Below are 19,515 nucleotides of genomic sequence, written 5' to 3'. Positions count from 1 at the left end.
GAGACAAGCTATAGAGTTAACACTCATGAACCCTATCCCTATTCCCTGCTCCAGGATACTTCTAAGTTTAAACTTTGTCTCTTCATTGAAAGATTATGATTTTCCTTTCCATATATGAACTGAACAAAATTGAATATGCCCCAAATCCACACCTTCTTTTTGTTCACTAATTTTTTTTAGATTGCAGGTCTTTTGATGCGTTATAAAATCATTAAACCACATACTTCTTTTAAGCATCTGTCCACAGATGCCCTTCGCAGGCAAGACACCCCTTCACTTTGTGTCCCCCAGCCTCTAGCAACATAGTATCTTGACACTTGGTATGAAACCAGTGTATGTAGCAGTCATTGCTGCTTGGTGGGGTAAACACTTGGGATGAGTGAACCTTTCTTTACAGCCCAACTAGTTGTTCAGTAAAATGGAAATGAATGAAAACTCAGAAGAATTCAGTAAATGTAGGTCGGAGACGTACAATTCCAGACAACCAAAGCACTTGGCCTAGAAATAAGAAGTTTGGTAAATATAATGTCTCAAGTCTCCTTTGAACCTTGCCCACCAAAGCTGTAAGTTGATGAATATTGCCTTTACTGTTTGGGTTGGATTACTTTCACCATTGATTGTTGGGTTTTCTGTATTGTTCAGCAAGTTTTGCTGGTGCCACATGCATTTATCTGATGTTTACAGACTGTTTCTGTTAACTATGCAGGTTTACACCCTACGAGTGGTATAACCCCCACCCATGCAACCCTGACTCAGATGTGGTGGAAAACAATTTTACTTTACTAAATAGTTTCTGGTTTGGAGTTGGCGCTCTCATGCAGCAAGGTACATCGGTTGCCCATCTTTGTCACAGGCATCCCAGAGTCTGCTGACAGGCTTTGTTGCTGGTAAACTCCACCCTAAAGCGAGAGGGTAGGCTGAAAAACCATCTCAGGAATCAAAAAAAAAAAAAAAAAAAAATAGAACCTGACCTTCCCAGCCAGTTCTAAAAATAGCAAAGATAAAAATGTGAACTAAATGGAACCTCTTGCTATATTTCTAAAATAAGACTTCTACCAAGCAGTGAATACAAATGTTCCTAGAAGGAAGTAAAGGTTAAAGTACCTTAGAAATGGTTTACAAATTTGCACAGGTGGAGGTATCAGATCTTTCTTTTTCAGCCATAACTGTGCAAGCCAAGGGTTCGAAAGGAGTGGAATTTGAATCCTTTGAAAATTAAGTTGGCTGACATTTTTCCAATAGCTGACACTAACTAAACTGTTACCACTCTGGCAACCCTACTGGGATCCATCTTAGCTTGTAACTTTTCACAGTCTTCCTTGATCAGTAAGCACAGCAACAGTAAACTCTCAAGGTTGAGGACATGAAATTCAATCCACAGAGTTGTAATATATTTTCTATAGTTTCTATGATGTGGGGATTTTGATTTTGGTGGGGAAGGAGGAGGGAGTTTTTTTAAACTTTGGAAGAAATCCAACGCTTTCGTGGATTTTCCTCAGCTTTGATTCTAGGCGTATGGTCTAGAAAAGACTTCCCAAGATTAAATGCATTAATTTAAGAAAATCATAAGTCACAGATGCTGTCGTTTTAGAATAATCTGCTCATTTGACAATAAGCTGCTAAATAAATTGGCAAAGAAAATTCAACAAGAATATATATTAAACATGTTTGTTACTTGGGGGTGAACCTAAGGCTTCTCATAAGGGAGTTGTTGTAATACCACTGGAAATGTTTACATTCTGTGTCTACAAATGAGAGAGAGAGAGAACAAGGGTCTGTAGTGTGGAAATGCCAAATATTTGAGGAAAGTGAGTAAATTCTCTCATCTGGCAGTTCAGCATAGTTTATGTGGGCATCGTTAAATACGTATAGACATAGCATCTAATTTACTACGAATCAGTTGGATAAGTTTAGAGCATCGCACAGAGCTTTAAGTTCTGCAGGAAAACCCATTAGAAGCTATATACTGCTTTACCAATGCATTTAATTTTTAGGACATTTATCTTGTAAGGAATTACTTTCAAAAAATAAGGAGACCGACCCCTCCCCCACACACTATAGCTTGCCTTTCTATACCATTAGAATAGAAAAATATAGACATGGGTTTCAAAGAGCACGCAGCAAGTCCATGCAGGTATATACGATCATGACTGCCTTGTGCCATATGAGTGCACCCACCTCCCCAAATCTCTTTCATATTCTGTTTGGAGTTTACCATCATCCACAGCAAACCATGGGATGCAGTGTCTGATCGTTACCACTACCTTGGGTACATGACAGTCAGCCCCAACCAGACTCTGCTTGTTTTTCAAGAAGTTTAAAAATATTTGTCAGTTGAAATATCATCGTATACAAATTTGTGGTACCGATGACTCCTAGTGCATCTGTCTTTAGCATGTGGCATTGGGCCAGGTAGCAACCTTCTGTATCAACTGTTGTGCTCTGTCTTGTTAGCAGAAGCTTGTCACTGTACTCAATTGGAAACCATTTGTTTAATTTCTTTTTTAATGTGATGATCAGACTTTCTCTTTTCTACAGAGCGTGAGCAAAGTCTGGATCAGGATTGGCTGTCATGTCTGCCGTAAAAGGCACTAAAGGGACTTCAGCAAGTATTGTCTCTCATCCCAAAATTTTCTAAGGATGTTTCACTCAACTTTTATTGCTTTCATAACTTCATTCTCTCTACTTCTGAACTTGGACAGATCATCTCTATTTGAGGAAAGCCATTTCTAAGTATTTCAGTTAACACTGAGGGTCATGAAAGTCACAAAACTATGTGCAAATAAAAAACACAATGACATATCCAGAAATCTAATTTATATCCTATGCCAAGGGTTTAAAATGCAATCTGAGTAGGTTTCTACTAATTATTTTTTTCAATTTCCACAACTTCATTCAAAAGTACATTTATTTTAAATACGCTAGATGCGAATTTGTATTTTTTGTTACCTGTCAGAGGTTGGTTATCAATGGGTTTATCCAGTTTTGCTGCCACATAATACATAATTACACAAATAACAAATTACTACCTTATATTTTCACGAATGCTACAAAATAACATAAGGATAAATTTATAGGAGAAAATCTATAACTATAAGCTAAGAAAATATATCTATATTAACTGTATTACTTCTTTCCCATGGCTATTTTATGAAATAAATGGTATTTTAATGATAAGCAACTAAAGATCCAAATAATATCACACTGCCAAAAGGCTGCTAGATCAATTAAGTACAAAGATATGAAACAACCTTGGGCATTAAACACACGCAGACACCCACAGGCATATAAATCCCATTAAACCACAAGATTAAAACAACAGCAACAAACTATCCCACTAAATCCTTGGAGGCAATTTAATGGAAACTATTATAAATCTGTGTAATATTACACACCCAAATTCAAACAAACAAAAGAAGGAAATACAAATCGCAGTGAAACTATTTACCTCATTAAAAGAGAATAAAGCTCCTAGATTTCCTAAGAGCATTAGGAAAATATATCTGTTAATTCAAAGCCCGGAAACTCTGCCAACCTTGATCTGCTTATCATGAGCCCCGAGCTGGCTTTGATTTCATGAGCAATATGTGTGTCTGTTTATAGATTAAATTTGAGCATAAACTCATTTATCTGTAGATTGGTAAACTCCAATTCCCCTTTCCATCTTAAGCCATTGACTACAAAACTTCAAAACACCCAATCAGAATAGCGAAAGAATCTTTGAAACCAGATATTTCCCCTGTTCTACTTCACGTTTTGGATTTTTACATTTAGGGTGTTTTTCTTCCACTTTTTAACTAGTCATATAAACTTATCATGCCCCCAAGTTCATGGAGGAAATGCCAAGTACAGAACCCATGGTGAATTTCAGGTAAGCAGAGTAGCCAAAATCCACCCATGAATCAGTACAATTGGAATGAGCCCTGCATATCCCCTTCTGCCCCTTTTAATTCTACTACTGGATTCATTGACCTTCATAGCTCAGGTTGACCAACAGTTTTGAGCTAAGGAGTTTTCACAAATGTCTAACCTTTGTGTAAGGACACTTGGCCCATAGACCCTTTCTTTTAGAGAGAAAGGGTCTCTTAGAAAACATGTTAAGTGCCTCTCCACGTTCTCTTTCACAATAATAATCATTGGATGACATATAAAAATGGATTTTTTTTTACCAGAAAGAGCCCCTTTCCACTTAAGAAACAGCCAGTCATTGATGTATAATTAATAAAAGAGCACTTTAAAAAAACAAAAGTATGTTTTTCAGTGAATACATTCTCCTCAGTCAATTAAGAATATACATTAGAAAAAAAATAATTTTGACTTTAAAAGTAGCATAAAACAATGAAAAAGGATTCATCTGCTGTCAAGTGTGGCTTTATCTTATTTCATTTTATTGTAAAATCCTAATGTCTTATTAAAGTACATGAGACAAATGGCATAATATGTTAATCTTTTAAAAGTTTCTCATATCCTTTAACCTTAAATAAAAATATGTTAGCACTTCAAAGTTTTCATAGCTGTATAAAAACTGATAACACTTTATTTCACACAATAAGATACATATCTAAAAGTTTAATAAAAGCATCCAAAGATTGGGGGTTGACTTTTCAACAAAAACAAGCAAACAAACTCAGATCTAAGCAACTAAACTAACTCTATAAATTTTAGACATACAATATCTCAAGGTTAAACACATTTAATACCATGAAATGTCAGTAAGTTGCATTTTAAGCAGTAATTGTGATTAGTGAAAAAGATTATTTAGATTTTGCTCTAATTCGAAAAAATACTTCTATTTCACCTACACACAAGAGAGCAAGTCTTTGATGGCTTTATAATTTTCATGTCACAAAAATGCATTATCTCTCTCGACTAGTGTTGAATCAAAAGTCTTCTCTCTTTTAACTTTGCTTAACACTCTTATTCTGGTGACACCATCACAGGATCAGAGCTGATGCCCAAAGCTCTATCAACCAGAATAGTTGGCGGGATATGGTGGTTTTTCACCTTAATCATCATTTCATCCTACACTGCCAACCTGGCTGCCTTCTTGACAGTGGAGAGAATGGAATCCCCCATAGATTCAGCAGATGATCTGGCAAAGCAAACCAAAATAGAATATGGGGCAGTCAGAGATGGATCCACAATGACCTTCTTCAAGGTAAGAAACTGACAATGGATTCTCAATGGTTACCTCATACCGACGGGAGGGAAACGTGGAATAGAAGAGTCTCTCTTAAAAATAAAGATGGGGGGGGAAGGTTTAAAAAAAATAATAAAATTTACTATGACACACTCCCATTACAAGGAACCTATGTGCCCCCAGCAGTCAGTATAAAGCAGTTTCTCTGGTTCCTCTATCCCCAGTTTAGTACACTCAGATCTATAGGTCAGTACCTTCTTGCCGTCACTAGAACAACAACAGCAACAAAAATGCTGTTTTCTGAATACAGCTCAACTACCCATTAACTAATCACTCATGCATGGAACCTATAAAACGAAGATTCCTTAATTTGAAATTCTGACAATCAGATTACAGAATACTTGAATATCATTGTTTTGTTCTTTCTGTTCTGTATCTAATGAGATAGAAACGGGTAACAAATAAACGTATTGACACTGGAATTTATTTGGAGATTCAGAACCAAAAACATTCTGAGGGAGTCCAGTCAAATATTGTATCTGCACCAGTGAGGACGGTGCCACCAGGGTAGCCTGAAGCTTTCCAATAGCTTGGAGTGCCTTCCAAAGCACCAAAGGAGAATTAAAGTTAGAGTCACATAGTTTTATTGTCAAGTGCATTTCATTGTTCAAGTATTTGTAATTACTTACTTAGAGTGATGCAACTGATTTCTTCCTTGCCTATGAAATAAGCCTTAGTACTTTTATTATGAAATCTCAGACACAATAGGCTCCATGGGTAGGCGGGGTGATGGGATTTCAATAGATCCTGGGAGGTGTAGAGATAACAAAAACACCTTAGAGATCATGAAGGTCAGCCCTTGGCTTTACTTATGAAGAGAAAAAGGCCTTCAGAAGCTAAATTATCTGCTCAAAGTCACAAGCTTGGTCTATGACAGGGATGGGTTAGAACCTTCTTTTAAGAGGCAACTGTACATGTGAAGACAAAGAAAAAGAAAAACAGTAGTGCAACCGAAATAAATTCTAAAAACACCTGTGTCAAGGTTTCACATCTAGATTACCAAAAATGAAGTTGTCATCCCAGGATTGAGTAGATACTAATTTAGGAATAAAAAAACTAAGGGTGAAAAAAGGAACAATTCGTTGTTACCAGTATTGGTTCACCAAAACAGGTACCACTTATGCAGTAAATTTTATTCAACAATTAACAATAATTAATAAATAAAAATTACTTTGTTTTAAGAGTAAACTATACCCAGAGGTTTATCAAAAACAGAGCACCATAAAAAGTTAGGATTTACTTTTCCTCTCTGTTAGAAAAAAAAATGATTTTTAAATATTCTTTTCATTTTAAGAAACATGTCATTGATTTAGTGAATGTATAAAGGGCGGTGATTGTTTCTTCCCTAGACGAGTGTTGTTTTAAGGACAAATGACATTAAATATATGGCTTTCCAAGCTTCTGAAAGCTTGGATTTTTATAAAATCGATAGTGTGAAGAGACAGAAGTTACTCCAAGCTAGTGATTCATCACGATGCTTGTCAGAAACCAGGAAAGTTACCTGCAAGGCATATAGGACTGAGGGACATTGCCAAAGTAGAATTGGGTATGTCTGAAAAAAATCTGAAATGATTTACCTCTTTCATCAGTATCAGAAAGTTTTAAAGTATTGGGAAGTAGATAAGTAGAGGCAGAGAAGATTCTCCTACCTTCTGGATGTATACTACAAATACAGAAGAGAGAGAGGCTGCCGTTTGCAAAAGCAATGGGCCTGACGTTGCTCCTGTGCAAATCACCTGTGTATTCACAAAGCATCCCTTGGCCTCATTTTGATCTCTTTCTGCCCACATGCCTCTTTGTATATAAAGGGTGCTGGTCCCCATTATTCCAGCAGGACCCTGGGGTGGCCACATTACAGTGTGTTAGATAGTGCATTTCCCTACAACAGTCACGAGCTACTCTCACAACTTCTACTCCCTGGGCATTTTCATAGAGGGTTCCTGCTTGCTCCTTGGCCCTGAAAATGAGGCACAAATGAAAGCGGTCTCTCAGGTCACCAGGCAAATGATGATTCAAGAAACATCTCAGGGAGAAAGAATGTGATCATAGTACCAGCAACAGCAGTGAAAAGTAGCAGCATGCCCAGCACCCTAGCTCATAGCCATGCACTCTGTTTCTAAATGTTCTACATAGATGATCTCATCTGATCCTTATAAAGACCATTTGAGGCAAGTACTGATATTATCCCCATTATACAAAGAAAATGAGGCACAACTCAGTTAAATAGCTTGCCCCAAATTTACAAATCTGTCAATGGAAGAGGCAGGCTTCAGCCAAACCTCAGAGTAAGCTCCTTGAAGGTAGAGAATTTCTTTCTTTTGTTTGCCATTATGTCCCCAGAACCTAAAGCAATGCCTAGCACATAGCAGGCCCTCAGAAAACATGTTTCCAAAAACTAAACAAATGTACTAATGAATTCTAAGAAAGATGGAGGGAGGGAAGAGAGCAAGTGTCTTTGTCCATTCAGGCTACTGTCATAAAATACCACAGACTGGGTAGCTTATAAAAAACAGAAATGTGTTTCTCCACTTCCGGAGGCTGGAAGTCTGAGATCAAGGCGTTAGCATGGTTGAGTTGAGGGCCCTCTTTCAGGTCACAGACTCTCCATTGTATCCTCACATGGAGGAAGGGACAAGGGTTCTCTCTGGAGCCTCTTTAATAAGGCACTAATCACATTCATAATGGCTCCATCCTCATGACTTCAACACCTCCCAAAGGCCTCACTTCCTAATACCATCATCTTTGGGAGTTAAAGATTCCAACATACAGATTTCAGGGGACACATTCAGACCACAGCAGCAGGGATAATAGAGACCCACACAGGAAAAGACACTGTTGCCATGTTCCTCGATTTACAAGTTAGCTTGTAGCCCAGCAACCTTATTTATCAAGAAGGAATTTATTTGTAAAAAGAGAACAAGGACTAAATCCGATTTAGTTTTCCCCTTGAGGGAGGCAAGCTGTCAGAAAGCTTCAGAGGGATACACACTCAGGGTTCTTAAGCTGGATTACTCCACAAGGGAAAGAAACATTCCAGGCTGTCAGCTCTCAGGGTAGTTCCACCTGGAGTCACTGAGTGACAGTAGTTAATGGTCAAAAACCTCAGTCCTGACCGTGCTCTTCACTACCATTTCACCTCGGCTGTGCCATCGGGGCTCCCTCCCTCACTTTCTCTCAATTGAAGACAATATCCTCTCTTGGGCTATTGAATGAGTAAGAAAAGCCGTCTTCGCCTAGTATAACCTGGATCAGAATCCATTTTGGGGTCATAATCCATTTGCTCAGATGGGTCTAATCTCCACTCAACCACAAGGAAGGTTCTAATAAGCATTTTCTTATCACACACAGTGTAACTTCAAGTGGTTTTGTTCCCAGGGGAAGAAACTTTTTTTTTTTTTCCCTACCTCTGGCTACATCCAAATGGTAGAAATCTGTCCTTTTGTTTTCAGGTTGATTCTAAATGGTTTTTAGAGCTACGGAATAGGAAGTACCTAAAGGGAAAGAACTGTAGAAATTATCAAAATTTGTGAAGACACAAAATACCGTAATTGCTCACATGTGGTCTCTAGACCACAAGAATTTAGAGAAGTTTCTCTTTGAAAAGTGTGGCCAGAAGTTGCTTACTAAAGTTTCAGTCAAAATCTATTGGGTTTTTTTTCCGCTAGACTTTTCTACTCTTGCAGACAGCACGACCCTAGATTTCAAATTTAGTTTACTTGATTTTCAACATGAAAAACACCCCAAAATTTAATTTGTTCAAATAGCTCAGGTGAAATTCCACTCTCTACCATCTGAATTCAGGTAAGGCTGAGGGAATAAACTGACATCTATTAAGCAAGTGGTAGTCAAGGTACTATGTGTCTAAGACAGGAAAGGCTGAAGCAGTTTTCCTTCACTGAGTCATTTGTATACAGAATAACTACATTGGTCATCAGAGACTGTGTTTACACAAGAAAACCAGGGTTAAATCATAAATTCAATTTCACATGCATTCACAAAGCTTTAGGTGGACACCTGGAATTTGATATCGTCCAGAGAAAGGAACAACTCTTAAGTTTTGTGGCCAAAGTCACTCTGTTAATGACGCTTATTAAACATTATATTTTCTCAAGGTTGTCAGCACTTCGAGTCTTAAAGTCTTCAACACTAGGGATGATATAATATCTATTTGTTCAAAGGATGTCAGTTACCACTAGGCCAATTACCAAGACAAGGTTAAAGAGAGGAAGAGTATTTTATCAGCCATCCAGGGACTGTTGAAGATGTCTCAGGAAATCCCCTGATATTTGGGGATCTTTTATTTCTCCTTGTCTTGTTTGTATTGCTAATAAATGGACTCTTTTTATAAGTCAGTGTTTTAATAATTTAGAATCTCAAGAGACTTCATTTGGGAGAATTTTTCAACAAACTCCCTTTTCTTTATCCCACTAGGGATAATACTAAACCATAATATGATATTAACTGGATTGGTTTCTCAACTCTCTGCTGCAGAATTTCTTGGTTCTTTCTACTGTTTCAAACGCTTGAACGGTAAAAGTTTTCCCTGCCCTTCTAACTCCCCAAGACCACCACCAGCATCTTAGGAAGTACAAAGATCAGTCAGTTCATGGCCAACCTGTGGACACAACGTGGGTGTAGCATCCCCAAGGTCAACACGAACCATTACCTCATTTATACCCAAGAAAATTGACAGCAATGGCATCCAGCTCCAGCTTTCCCTTTCATAATGGAGCACTAAGACATTAGTTTTCTCCATCTCTCATAGAAGGTAAGGAAAGTACAAAACTTCTGTTCTTTCTCCTTGATGTAATTCTATTAATTACCTTTCAGGGTAAAGGGAATAGTCCAAACTTTGGTCTCATGATGACAGTTTAGCAAGTCACATTTTTTTTCCAGTTAAAGAAGGCATTGTTGTAAAAAGTCTAAGCACAGTTTGAGGTCTAAAAAGGAGGATATCCCAATACCCCTTGCAAACCAACCTCCAAACAGAATAATGGTGCCAGTCTATTGTTCAGAGATAGAGGATACCAGCCAGTCTTCTCAGGAGATATGCCTAACACCAATTGCTGGGATATAAATTAAAATTTATGGTGAAGTGCTTCAGATTACATATTCTGGAGCAAGGCAGCATAGCTTCAGATTCTGACTTTATTAGCTATATCAGCTAAGATAGAATTGGTTTGTTAATATAATAATTAGCTTATTAGCTATACTGACCTTGGCAAGTTTTTTAAACCCCATGCCCCTGATTTCCCTTTCTGTTTATTGAGGATAAAAGCTAGCTTATAAGATTATTTTAAGGAATAAATAACTTCATAGAGGTCATGTGTTTACAATACTACTTGGCAAATTGCAAACAATCAGGATGTTAGAATCTACTGTAATTTTCACCAATAACGTCATCACCATTAGCATTCAACACCCCTACCTATAAGTCCTACTTTTCTAATTCCTGTGGATTTAAAAAACTCTAATTTGGGGGCACCTGGGTGGCGCAGTCGGTTAAGCGTCCGACTTCAGCCAGGTCACGATCTCGCGGTCCGTGAGTTCGAGCCCCGCGTCGGGCTCTGGGCTGACGGCTCGGAGCCTGGAGCCTGTTTCCGATTCTGTGTCTCCCTCTCTCTCTGACCCTCCCCCGTTCATGCTCTGTCTCTCTCTGTCCCAAAAATAAATTAAAAAAAAAAAAAAAAAAAAACACTCTAATTTGGTCCTTGTTCAACTTTCTTACTGTCACTGATCTCTGGAAGGTGTGCCTTCTACTAACGGACAAAGAAATCCAGAGGAAATACCTGTGCCCCCAAGATCTCAAAGACCTCCAGAGGCCAGGCCAAACAAAGACTTAGTCTTTGGAAGCTTTCCTAAATGCATACATGGTGTTTGCAGAAGAACTATTTCCAGATGGTAGGTAGGAAACAGATGGTGAGGATGTCCTTAGAATTCAACTGAGAAGCAGAGTAAGGTGGTTCAGATGGATTCATCTTAATTTATATGCTTTCTAAGATCTCCAATTTGACCAGTACCTGAGGTTGGCACTGTAAGAGACAAGAGAGGGACAGGTATAAAAGTGTGTACAAAGCTTGAAGACCCGAAGAGCAATCAAGAGACAAGATGCACACAGACTTGTTGAATACAATGCAACATGTGACTAAGTAGCATGTCTTGTGCAGACAGGAAGTGGTGTGAACATCAGAAGTCCTCGTGAGCCAGAAAGGTAGAAAATACTCATGTAAGAAATGTTTCGCAGTAGAAGCTTGCCTTGTAACAAATCACTATCCTCTCAGACCCAAGCCAGAGGATTACACAGATTAGATCATGATTCAGTCTAAAATGACTTGGATAAAATAGGTTTAAAAAAATCGTAACAGACTTGTCATTTCTGGCTTTCATGGTCTACGGACTTTGGACCAGCTATGGGAATAAGGGACTCTCTAACCTTTATAATCTCCTTCCAGGGGGTGGTTAGGAGCTGTCATCAAGCCCAAAGACATTTCAAAAAAGTTATTGAGCACCACACCAGTGGAACTGAAGCAATGAGCCATTATGAGGAGACAGGTTTCAGACAGAAATAGTCATATAAGGAAGCACAAAATGAAAGACATTTCTCAAACTTCTCTGCATAAGAAGATATTAGCTTGTGTTTGAAAGATTCAGCTAATTTTACCACCAGTACCCAAAATGTTAAGTCCCGTAGGTTAAAACTGTATTTGTTTGGGAAGAAATCTATGAGGTCAATTAAAGCTAACCTTTTTCAAATCCTGTAATATTGCCTGTAATGGACCAATCTTTAACTCTAGACAGGAGGAAAAAAACATGAAAAATGTTTTAGCAAAGGTGTTTAAATCCCACTGAGGGAGTTTTTTAAAGGGGAACATGAATGTTTAAAACCTTGGAGATTCTGCAAATGTCATAACTTTCTATCAAGGTAAGAGCATGATCAACTGCAATGATCATATTACATACATTTGAAAGACAGAAGCCCTCACTATAAGGATAAATGTTTTCTTAGATCTTTCGAAGTGATTTTTGTAATTTAAATATTTTTAAAATTTCGTGACAATGTATTATTTAATGAAATAATATATTTAATTGTGTGTGTTAGAGAAAATGATTGCTTTAAAGGCAACTATTTGCTCCCAAAGCTTGGATTTCTACATAGACGATTTCCACATCTTTGATTGATTTTTAAGATTGTTCTTAAATCAGGATTTATCTCAAGAAAAAAAGTAAATTGAAGGTTTTAAAATGTAACTGGTTTTGGCATTTTATTTGTTAAACGTGCATATATTCACCACATTTATAATATCACTTTTAATAAGGTTATAAAGATCAAATATTAATAATTTATCCCAGTGTGTATGTATGTGTGTGTGGTTATGCATATATATATATGTATATATATATATATATATACATATATATATATATATGTATATATAGGTATATTTATATATGCTTATATATAGGTGTATGTATATGTATATATATATAAGCATATATAAACATGGATCTCTATATAAAGTCTTCAGATGTATTGGTCTTATATAGAATTGCACAATTATTCATTTTACTAAATAATAGGATTATACATCTCCAATATAGAAACTTTATAAGCTGGTTCAAGAAATATTGTGATAAATAATGCTTATCTCAGTAAAAATGAGATATTAGAGGCATATGTCTATAAGACAGAGGTTCTACCAGTCTTAAGACCATCTTACACTGAAGAATTTACACATATTTATACACACAGGAAGAAACCCTGAAACTGAAAACAACAGAACTATATGAAATACAAAATACTGTTAAAGGAAAAAATATAAACAATATCCACACTTCTTCCTAGGTCCCAACTGTCACATTCCTGAAAATACTTACGTTTTGTCTAAATTTATGTAAATAGTTCCATATGTTACATGATGACTACAAGAGGTACAGGGGCTCTGATTATCAGAAAAATACCAATGCTACTTACTGCAATTGTTTCTTTAGAAAACTTAGCTGTTAAAACTAGCCAAGTCATGAGTTTGTTGTTCTGTGTATTAAAACAGATCCCCTGTGGATCCCCCCACCCCACCCCCACCCTGGCCCCATTGTTTAAGAACACAGACCCTGGAGCCATATTGCTGGAATCAAACCCTGGCTTTATCATTTCCTCATGTGGTTTTCTGATTCCTCACCTATAAAACAGACATGGTAATGGAATCTTTCTCATGTGATCACCGTGAAGATTAAATGAATTAATATATGCAAAGTGCTTAGAATACTGTTTGTCAAACAGTAAACCCTGCATGTTCTGGTTCTTATTACTGCTTTCAATAAGTAGTTTTTAACTGCACACAGACACATTGTAAATCATTTCCCAGTGAGTGTTTAACTCCCATGCACTATAGGGAGACCAAAAAACAATAAATGGTGGTCATCAAATGGAGATGCTATAGCACTCTCTTATAACAGATTTTAGATGAAAAAATGCTTAATCTTTGCCAACAATGTTTCATCGGCATCAGAAGAGCCACATAATCAGATTTAACCAGGCAAAATGAAATTATTGAAATCTGATGCTCCTGCAGTATTAAGGAAAAAAAAAAAAGATGATCTAAGATTTAATAAATGAAACCTTCTCGGTTTTAGTGACTTTTGCTAAGAAGCTCGGAGTACTTTACAAATATTCTAATTAACCTTTGGCATATTCATTGAAATAAGAGGCATTCACTGCTTCTATTTTTTTTAATATGTATTATTTAAAATGACTTAGCAGGCTGAGACTACAGAAGATTTAGAAGTGCAAAACTATCCAGACTATCATTCGAACAGTTCCATTTAAGAATTATTAAGACTTGTGGGGTGCCTGGGAGGCTCAGTCGGTTAAGCATCCGACTTCAGCTCAGGTCATGATCTCACAGTCTGTGAGTTCGAGCCCCGTGTTGGGTTCTGTGCTGACTGCTCAGAGCCTGGAGCCTGCTTCAGATTCTGTGTCTCCCTCTCTCTCTGCCCCTCCCTACTCATGCTTGGTCTCTGTCTCAAAAACAAATAAAAACATTAAAAAAAATAAAAATAAATTTAAAAAAAGAATTATTAAGACTTGTGTCTTAAAAATGGAAAATGTATTAAAAAGGAATAAATCTAATGGCTACCAAAAGGGTACTTTTTGACCTAATAAAAAATAAACATTACAAAACAGGGTATGACAATGGCCAGAACTCAGGGGTAAAGAGGAAAGAGATCCTAATTCTGTGCTTGTTCTTTCACTAACTAAATGTGACCCTCTGTGTGTCTCCAAAGTCAGGACCTGAGTTAAATAATACAAAGGAGTTGGTCCAGAGAGTAGAACATGGAGGTTAAAGAATCCTGAAGGCAAACTGTGCCAATCATGCAGTTCTTCTTGTAGATTTCCAGTGGTAGAAAACTGACTGTGTCCTAAGGTGTTAGGGCCAACTACAGATATTTCTAGCAGTTGAAAATGTTTTTATGTAGCCACATTTTGGGTCTTCCCATATCTCTAAGCTCCCCAGCTTCTCAAATAGTCTACAATTCCAAATGTGGAATACAATGGAGCCCCATAATAGCAAAATTGCTAAATGATGAAAGAGAATTTTAAATGGAAGCAGAAGGGTGCTATTCTCTGCTACATTTTGTTTACCATCATTAAGCACCAGCAAGAATAACAAGAGGGGGTCAGAGGAATTGTAGAATGCTTCCTGTACCTTCAACTTGACCAAGTGCTCTACCAAATGGTAGTTTTCTTACTGAGAAGAAGGTTTTGCCTTCGACACTTCAAAGGAGTCCATGCCAGCTAGACTTCCCCTCTAGCACCCCAGGGACTTCATATCAGGAATAACCTTCTACTCTGAGAAGGAAGAAGTAGTTGTGGTTGAATTAGATCCATGACCTCTGGCTCCATAGAGAAGACTACTCATATTGTGGTATGAAGAGCATGCTAACTTAGGGAACATTGTGTTACCAAGGTGTGACGAGATAAGAAAAGAAATTAAGAGTTTATAAGTTGTGTAGTTCACGGATTATGTGATGGCACCAAGTACATGATCAGCAGATACTTCTCCTTGAGGGCTGTTGAGTGCTCTTAGTAAGCCACATGTTATACAAGCTGTATGCTAATCACAAGTAGTAAGACCACAGATAGGTCTGTCATGTATTAAAAAGTTAGACAACCCCCACAGCAGATAATTTGAGAACCACACCTGATAAGGCTCAATAACAGGCTTGTAGGTTTTGAGTTGAATCTTTTCATCTCCTTCCATGATCTTCAACTCCTAGGCTCCCAACACTTGTCCATTTACCATAAATGAACCAATCATTTACTTTGTTTTGTCCTCAACTTCCCTAGGCTAAAAATCCAGTTTTCCATTTACAACATTCATTTTTAATAAAATTTAAACATGATAAAAAAATAGATGTTTTATGGGATTTTTTATATGGAGGCTGACTCCAAGTTTGTGTTAACATGAAACAAAATAGCAAGCTGCTTCAGAGAATGAGTTTATGAATTTAAGCTATATTGTCATATGTAGAGCAAATGAAATTAAATTCATTCTCAGAATCAATTTTGTAATAAGGATATCCACCTTCCCAAGATCATTACAGTCCAGTGGAAAGAACATCTAATTTAAGATGTTGGGAGTCCTGGGGTCCAGCATTAGCCCTGACACTAACTAGTTCTGTGACTTTCATGAAGTCTCTAAATCTTCTACATCAAAATTTTCTCCTCTCTGAAAATGGCGGTTTGAATGAGCCAATTTCTAAAGTCTCTGACAACTTTAAAATTTCATACTTCTAAGAAAATTATTTTCCCTTAAAGTAGTTCCCTGATGGAGGAATAATTTTCCCAGATGTGTATTTACTGCCGAAAGACAGACTGACCTCCCTGCACTCCTTTGAGTTGCTCTTTATTGTAAATTTAGCATTATCTCTTTCTTAGAGGTTGAAATCATCCAACAAATGAGGCATTGACCCTATTCCCAAAAAGCATGCCTTTGTCTTGGAGACATGAGCTCCAGTTTGCAGATATCTCTGGGGTTGAGGAGTAATTCACAGGGGCCTAATCGTGATCGAATGGCTTCCATAAAATACCAGTATCTATAAGGTACTGTTTATTGAATTGTTGTTTGTCTCACAGGACGTTTCTCAGGGGGGATCTTCAAATGCCTAACAATCCAAAATAAAGCCATCTGTCCTCCCTTAACTCATAAAGCCTACAGCATTAACCCAGGTCCTAAATAGAGTTAGGAATTAAGTGAGCCCCCAGGACCACTTGAGCATGAATAACCACGCCAGAGTTGATTCCACAGGTATTCCATTTATTGCTTATGGCCCCAAATCATGTTTTAAGCTTCTCTGCACTCCTGAGATGATATACCCTATGCTTGCCAAAGATGCGGTCTAGTGTGTAGGGGCTGGAATTAGCTCAGAATTATCAGTAATTCCCATAATGTCTTTCATTTTCAAAACAAATGGAGGGGAGTGTTGATGCAAATGAAGACAAATTCAGGAAAAAAATTGGAAAAATATGGAAATTACAGAGTAAAATGTAAAATGTCTAATCATAGATCATTATTCAAAAGAATAGAAAATCCATATCTAAGCAATATGAAAACTAGGAAAGTATATTTTAACAAAGAAAGTAAGACAATGAGATAATGTAATGTATAGATGCATATATCATATGCATCATATTTATGGTTTATTATTGAATCTATCAAAAAGCTGAATAAGGGAAAAGACAAAATCATAGAACACTTTGAAATGAAATATTCAGTCCTCATTTTCTAAAATATAGTTGCAATTAAAATTGAATACGTACATAAAAAGCATGTAAATACAGCACAGTTTCCTGATCTGAATTTCAACTTGAAAAGAACATTTATATTCTAAGTTTTCTAGAAAATATAAGAGTGAATGGCAGTTCTTTCATAAATAACGCAGCGAAAGCATGTGATTTATCTCAAGGCTGTCCCCAGCAAAGGCATGCTGTCAGGTATTGAGAGGGACATACCAGAAAGCAGTAAGACAATGCCAACTGAAGGTAAGTAGATGAAGGGGAATGGAGTCAGTAAGTAGAGTCCTGGAGTTAGCTAGTCACTCCTTGGCCCAATGGGCCTTGAAGATCTGTTCTTAGTGACCACATTTCATTAGGCAAATGCTGTCATTGATAACAGTGTTCTTTCTTCCCCAACTGAAAGCAGCAAAAGGATTCTGAGCCAATGTCTTACATCGTTAATTGGCAAGATCCCCTTTTCCTTCAATGGTTGCCTCAGTGCTTCCAATGTTTCCCTGTAGTGAATTGGACTCGGCTCAACTACCAAACTGAAGTCCAAGGATCATCAACATTGGCTTCCTATGTGAAAAGGAAGAATCCCTATACTATTTGGACCACTGGGATTTTGAATGGCTTTAGGATGCATATTCTCAGAGCTCTTTTGCTGGGGGGTGTGTGCTTTCTTTACCTGCAGAAATCAAAGATATCTACCTATGAGAAGATGTGGGCATTTATGAGCAGCAGGCAGCAGACAGCCCTGGTAAAAAACAGTGATGAAGGGATCCAACGAGTACTCACCACTGACTATGCCCTATTGATGGAGTCCACCAGCATTGAGTATGTGACGCAGAGAAATTGCAACCTCACTCAGATTGGGGGCCTCATTGACTCCAAAGGTTATGGAGTGGGAACACCTATCGGTAAGAGAGGCAAGGCATCAGACAAGACTGAGATGGGCAATGTCAATTATGAAGGATAGAAGGGAATAAACTCAGAGATACCTACTCCACACTCTGAGAAGTCCTACAATGCCTTTAGTGGACCAATAAATAAGGGAAATACTCATGTAGATCAGAGGGATGTTTTGAATTGACCATTCCCAGATATTTAACTTAATAAACTTTCAATCCATATTTCTTTTGAGTTCTACCACTAGATATTTGTTTGAATATATAGACTGTATTATTTTTACCTTCAAAAAATATTTTTTTAGACAAGGAACAACTCTTCCCTTTATTTATATAAATTTTTTAATTAATTTATTTATTTGGGAAGGGGGGTGGAGGTGCAGAAAGAGAGGGAGAGAGAGAATCCCAAGCAGGCTCCAAGATGTCAGTGCAGAGCTTGACACGGGGCTCAAGCCAACAAACAGTGAGATCATTACATGAGCTGAAATCAAGAGTCAGATGCTCAACAGACGGAGCCACCCAGGTGCCCTGCTCAAAAAATATCTTTAAAAGAATATCTTCCTGATTAATCCTCTTGACGTTATTTCCTTCAGTACCTATACATGCCTATATAATTTTTCTATCTTAAATTATATTAGAATATAATGAAATTAATTATGCATGTAGATGATAAAAATTGAAAGGCTAAAGTTCCATGTCAATAGAAGTAAAATGAAAACTATATCTATAAAAGAAAAAAGTTAAAGATTAACTTATAGTTTTTTTCTGGCAATGTGTTAGATACAGTCAAGGATAACTAAAACCTCCAAATATTCCTATTTCTGCATTTTGTGCTACTGCTTTCTCTAGGGATATTATTGCCTTGTGGGCATACAGACACATACAGCAAGGTTTTCTTGTGTGTCTAACATATAGAACTATATTCTATACTTAAAGGACGATTATGGATTCCTCTCTATAGAAAAGTGTATTGGATAATGTTCGGGAATGGTGGTAATATGCTTTTCTCGAATGAGTCATTAGTAACTTTGTGATAAGCATTCCAAATTTTTTTTTAATGTTTATCTTATTTTTGAGAGAGACAGTATGAGTGGAGAAGGGAAGAGTGAGGGGGGAGACAAAAAATCAAAGCAGGCTCCAGACTCTGAGCTGTCAGCACAGAGCCCAACGTGGAATTCAAGCCCACAAACCGTGAGATCATGACCTGAGCCAAAGTCAGATGCTTAACCAACGGAGCCACCCAGGTGCCCCATGATAAACATTCCAAAGAAGAGGAATCAGAGGCCATCTTAGACCACTGGGCTAGTCTAATAAGCAGAAATCTTGGTTACAGTCAAGTCATATGTCATATTATAAAGAACCCAAGGTAGATTAGATGTGCTTGTTTATAGATAGTATTATTTTTGTTTTTTGAAAGGGATTGTCCAGTCCAACCCTCAACATTAGACAGGGATCAAAAATTCAAATGCTTACAGAGGCCAAGCAGATATTATAATTGAATAAGCTTGTTTGCTTGAGGAAGCAATAGGGAATGTAGCAACTTTGGAAAATTAGAGACCGCATGACACATCTAAAGGGGGCACCTGCCTTTTAGGTTAGTCAGTTGCACGTGTGAGAATTTGAACACAAGTATG

The 19,515-nt window shown here is 37.3% G+C and overlaps 1 protein-coding gene across 7 annotated transcripts in view; it reads left to right on the top strand.

Annotated features, from left to right (window-relative positions):
- GRIK1 (glutamate ionotropic receptor kainate type subunit 1) overlaps window positions 1-19,515 on the top strand; it is a 374,134-nt gene that overhangs the window by 330,637 nt on the left and 23,982 nt on the right. For 6 of the 7 annotated variants that reach the window (XM_058731842.1, XM_058731839.1, XM_058731840.1 and 3 more), the window contains 3 exons: window positions 707-825; window positions 4,941-5,158; window positions 17,668-17,893. In XM_058731842.1, the coding sequence (XP_058587825.1) occupies window positions 707-825; window positions 4,941-5,158; window positions 17,668-17,893 (563 nt within the window). The remainder of the gene's footprint in view (window positions 1-706; window positions 826-4,940; window positions 5,159-17,667; window positions 17,894-19,515) is intronic. The other variant, XM_058731844.1, reaches the window with a different exon arrangement.

The sequence above is a fragment of the Neofelis nebulosa genome, chromosome 5, assembly GCF_028018385.1.
Source record: "Neofelis nebulosa isolate mNeoNeb1 chromosome 5, mNeoNeb1.pri, whole genome shotgun sequence".
Classification (NCBI taxonomy): Eukaryota; Metazoa; Chordata; class Mammalia; order Carnivora; family Felidae; genus Neofelis; species Neofelis nebulosa.
Note: the sequence above shows the minus strand (reverse complement) of the source record. Positions and strands in the feature narration are given on the sequence as shown.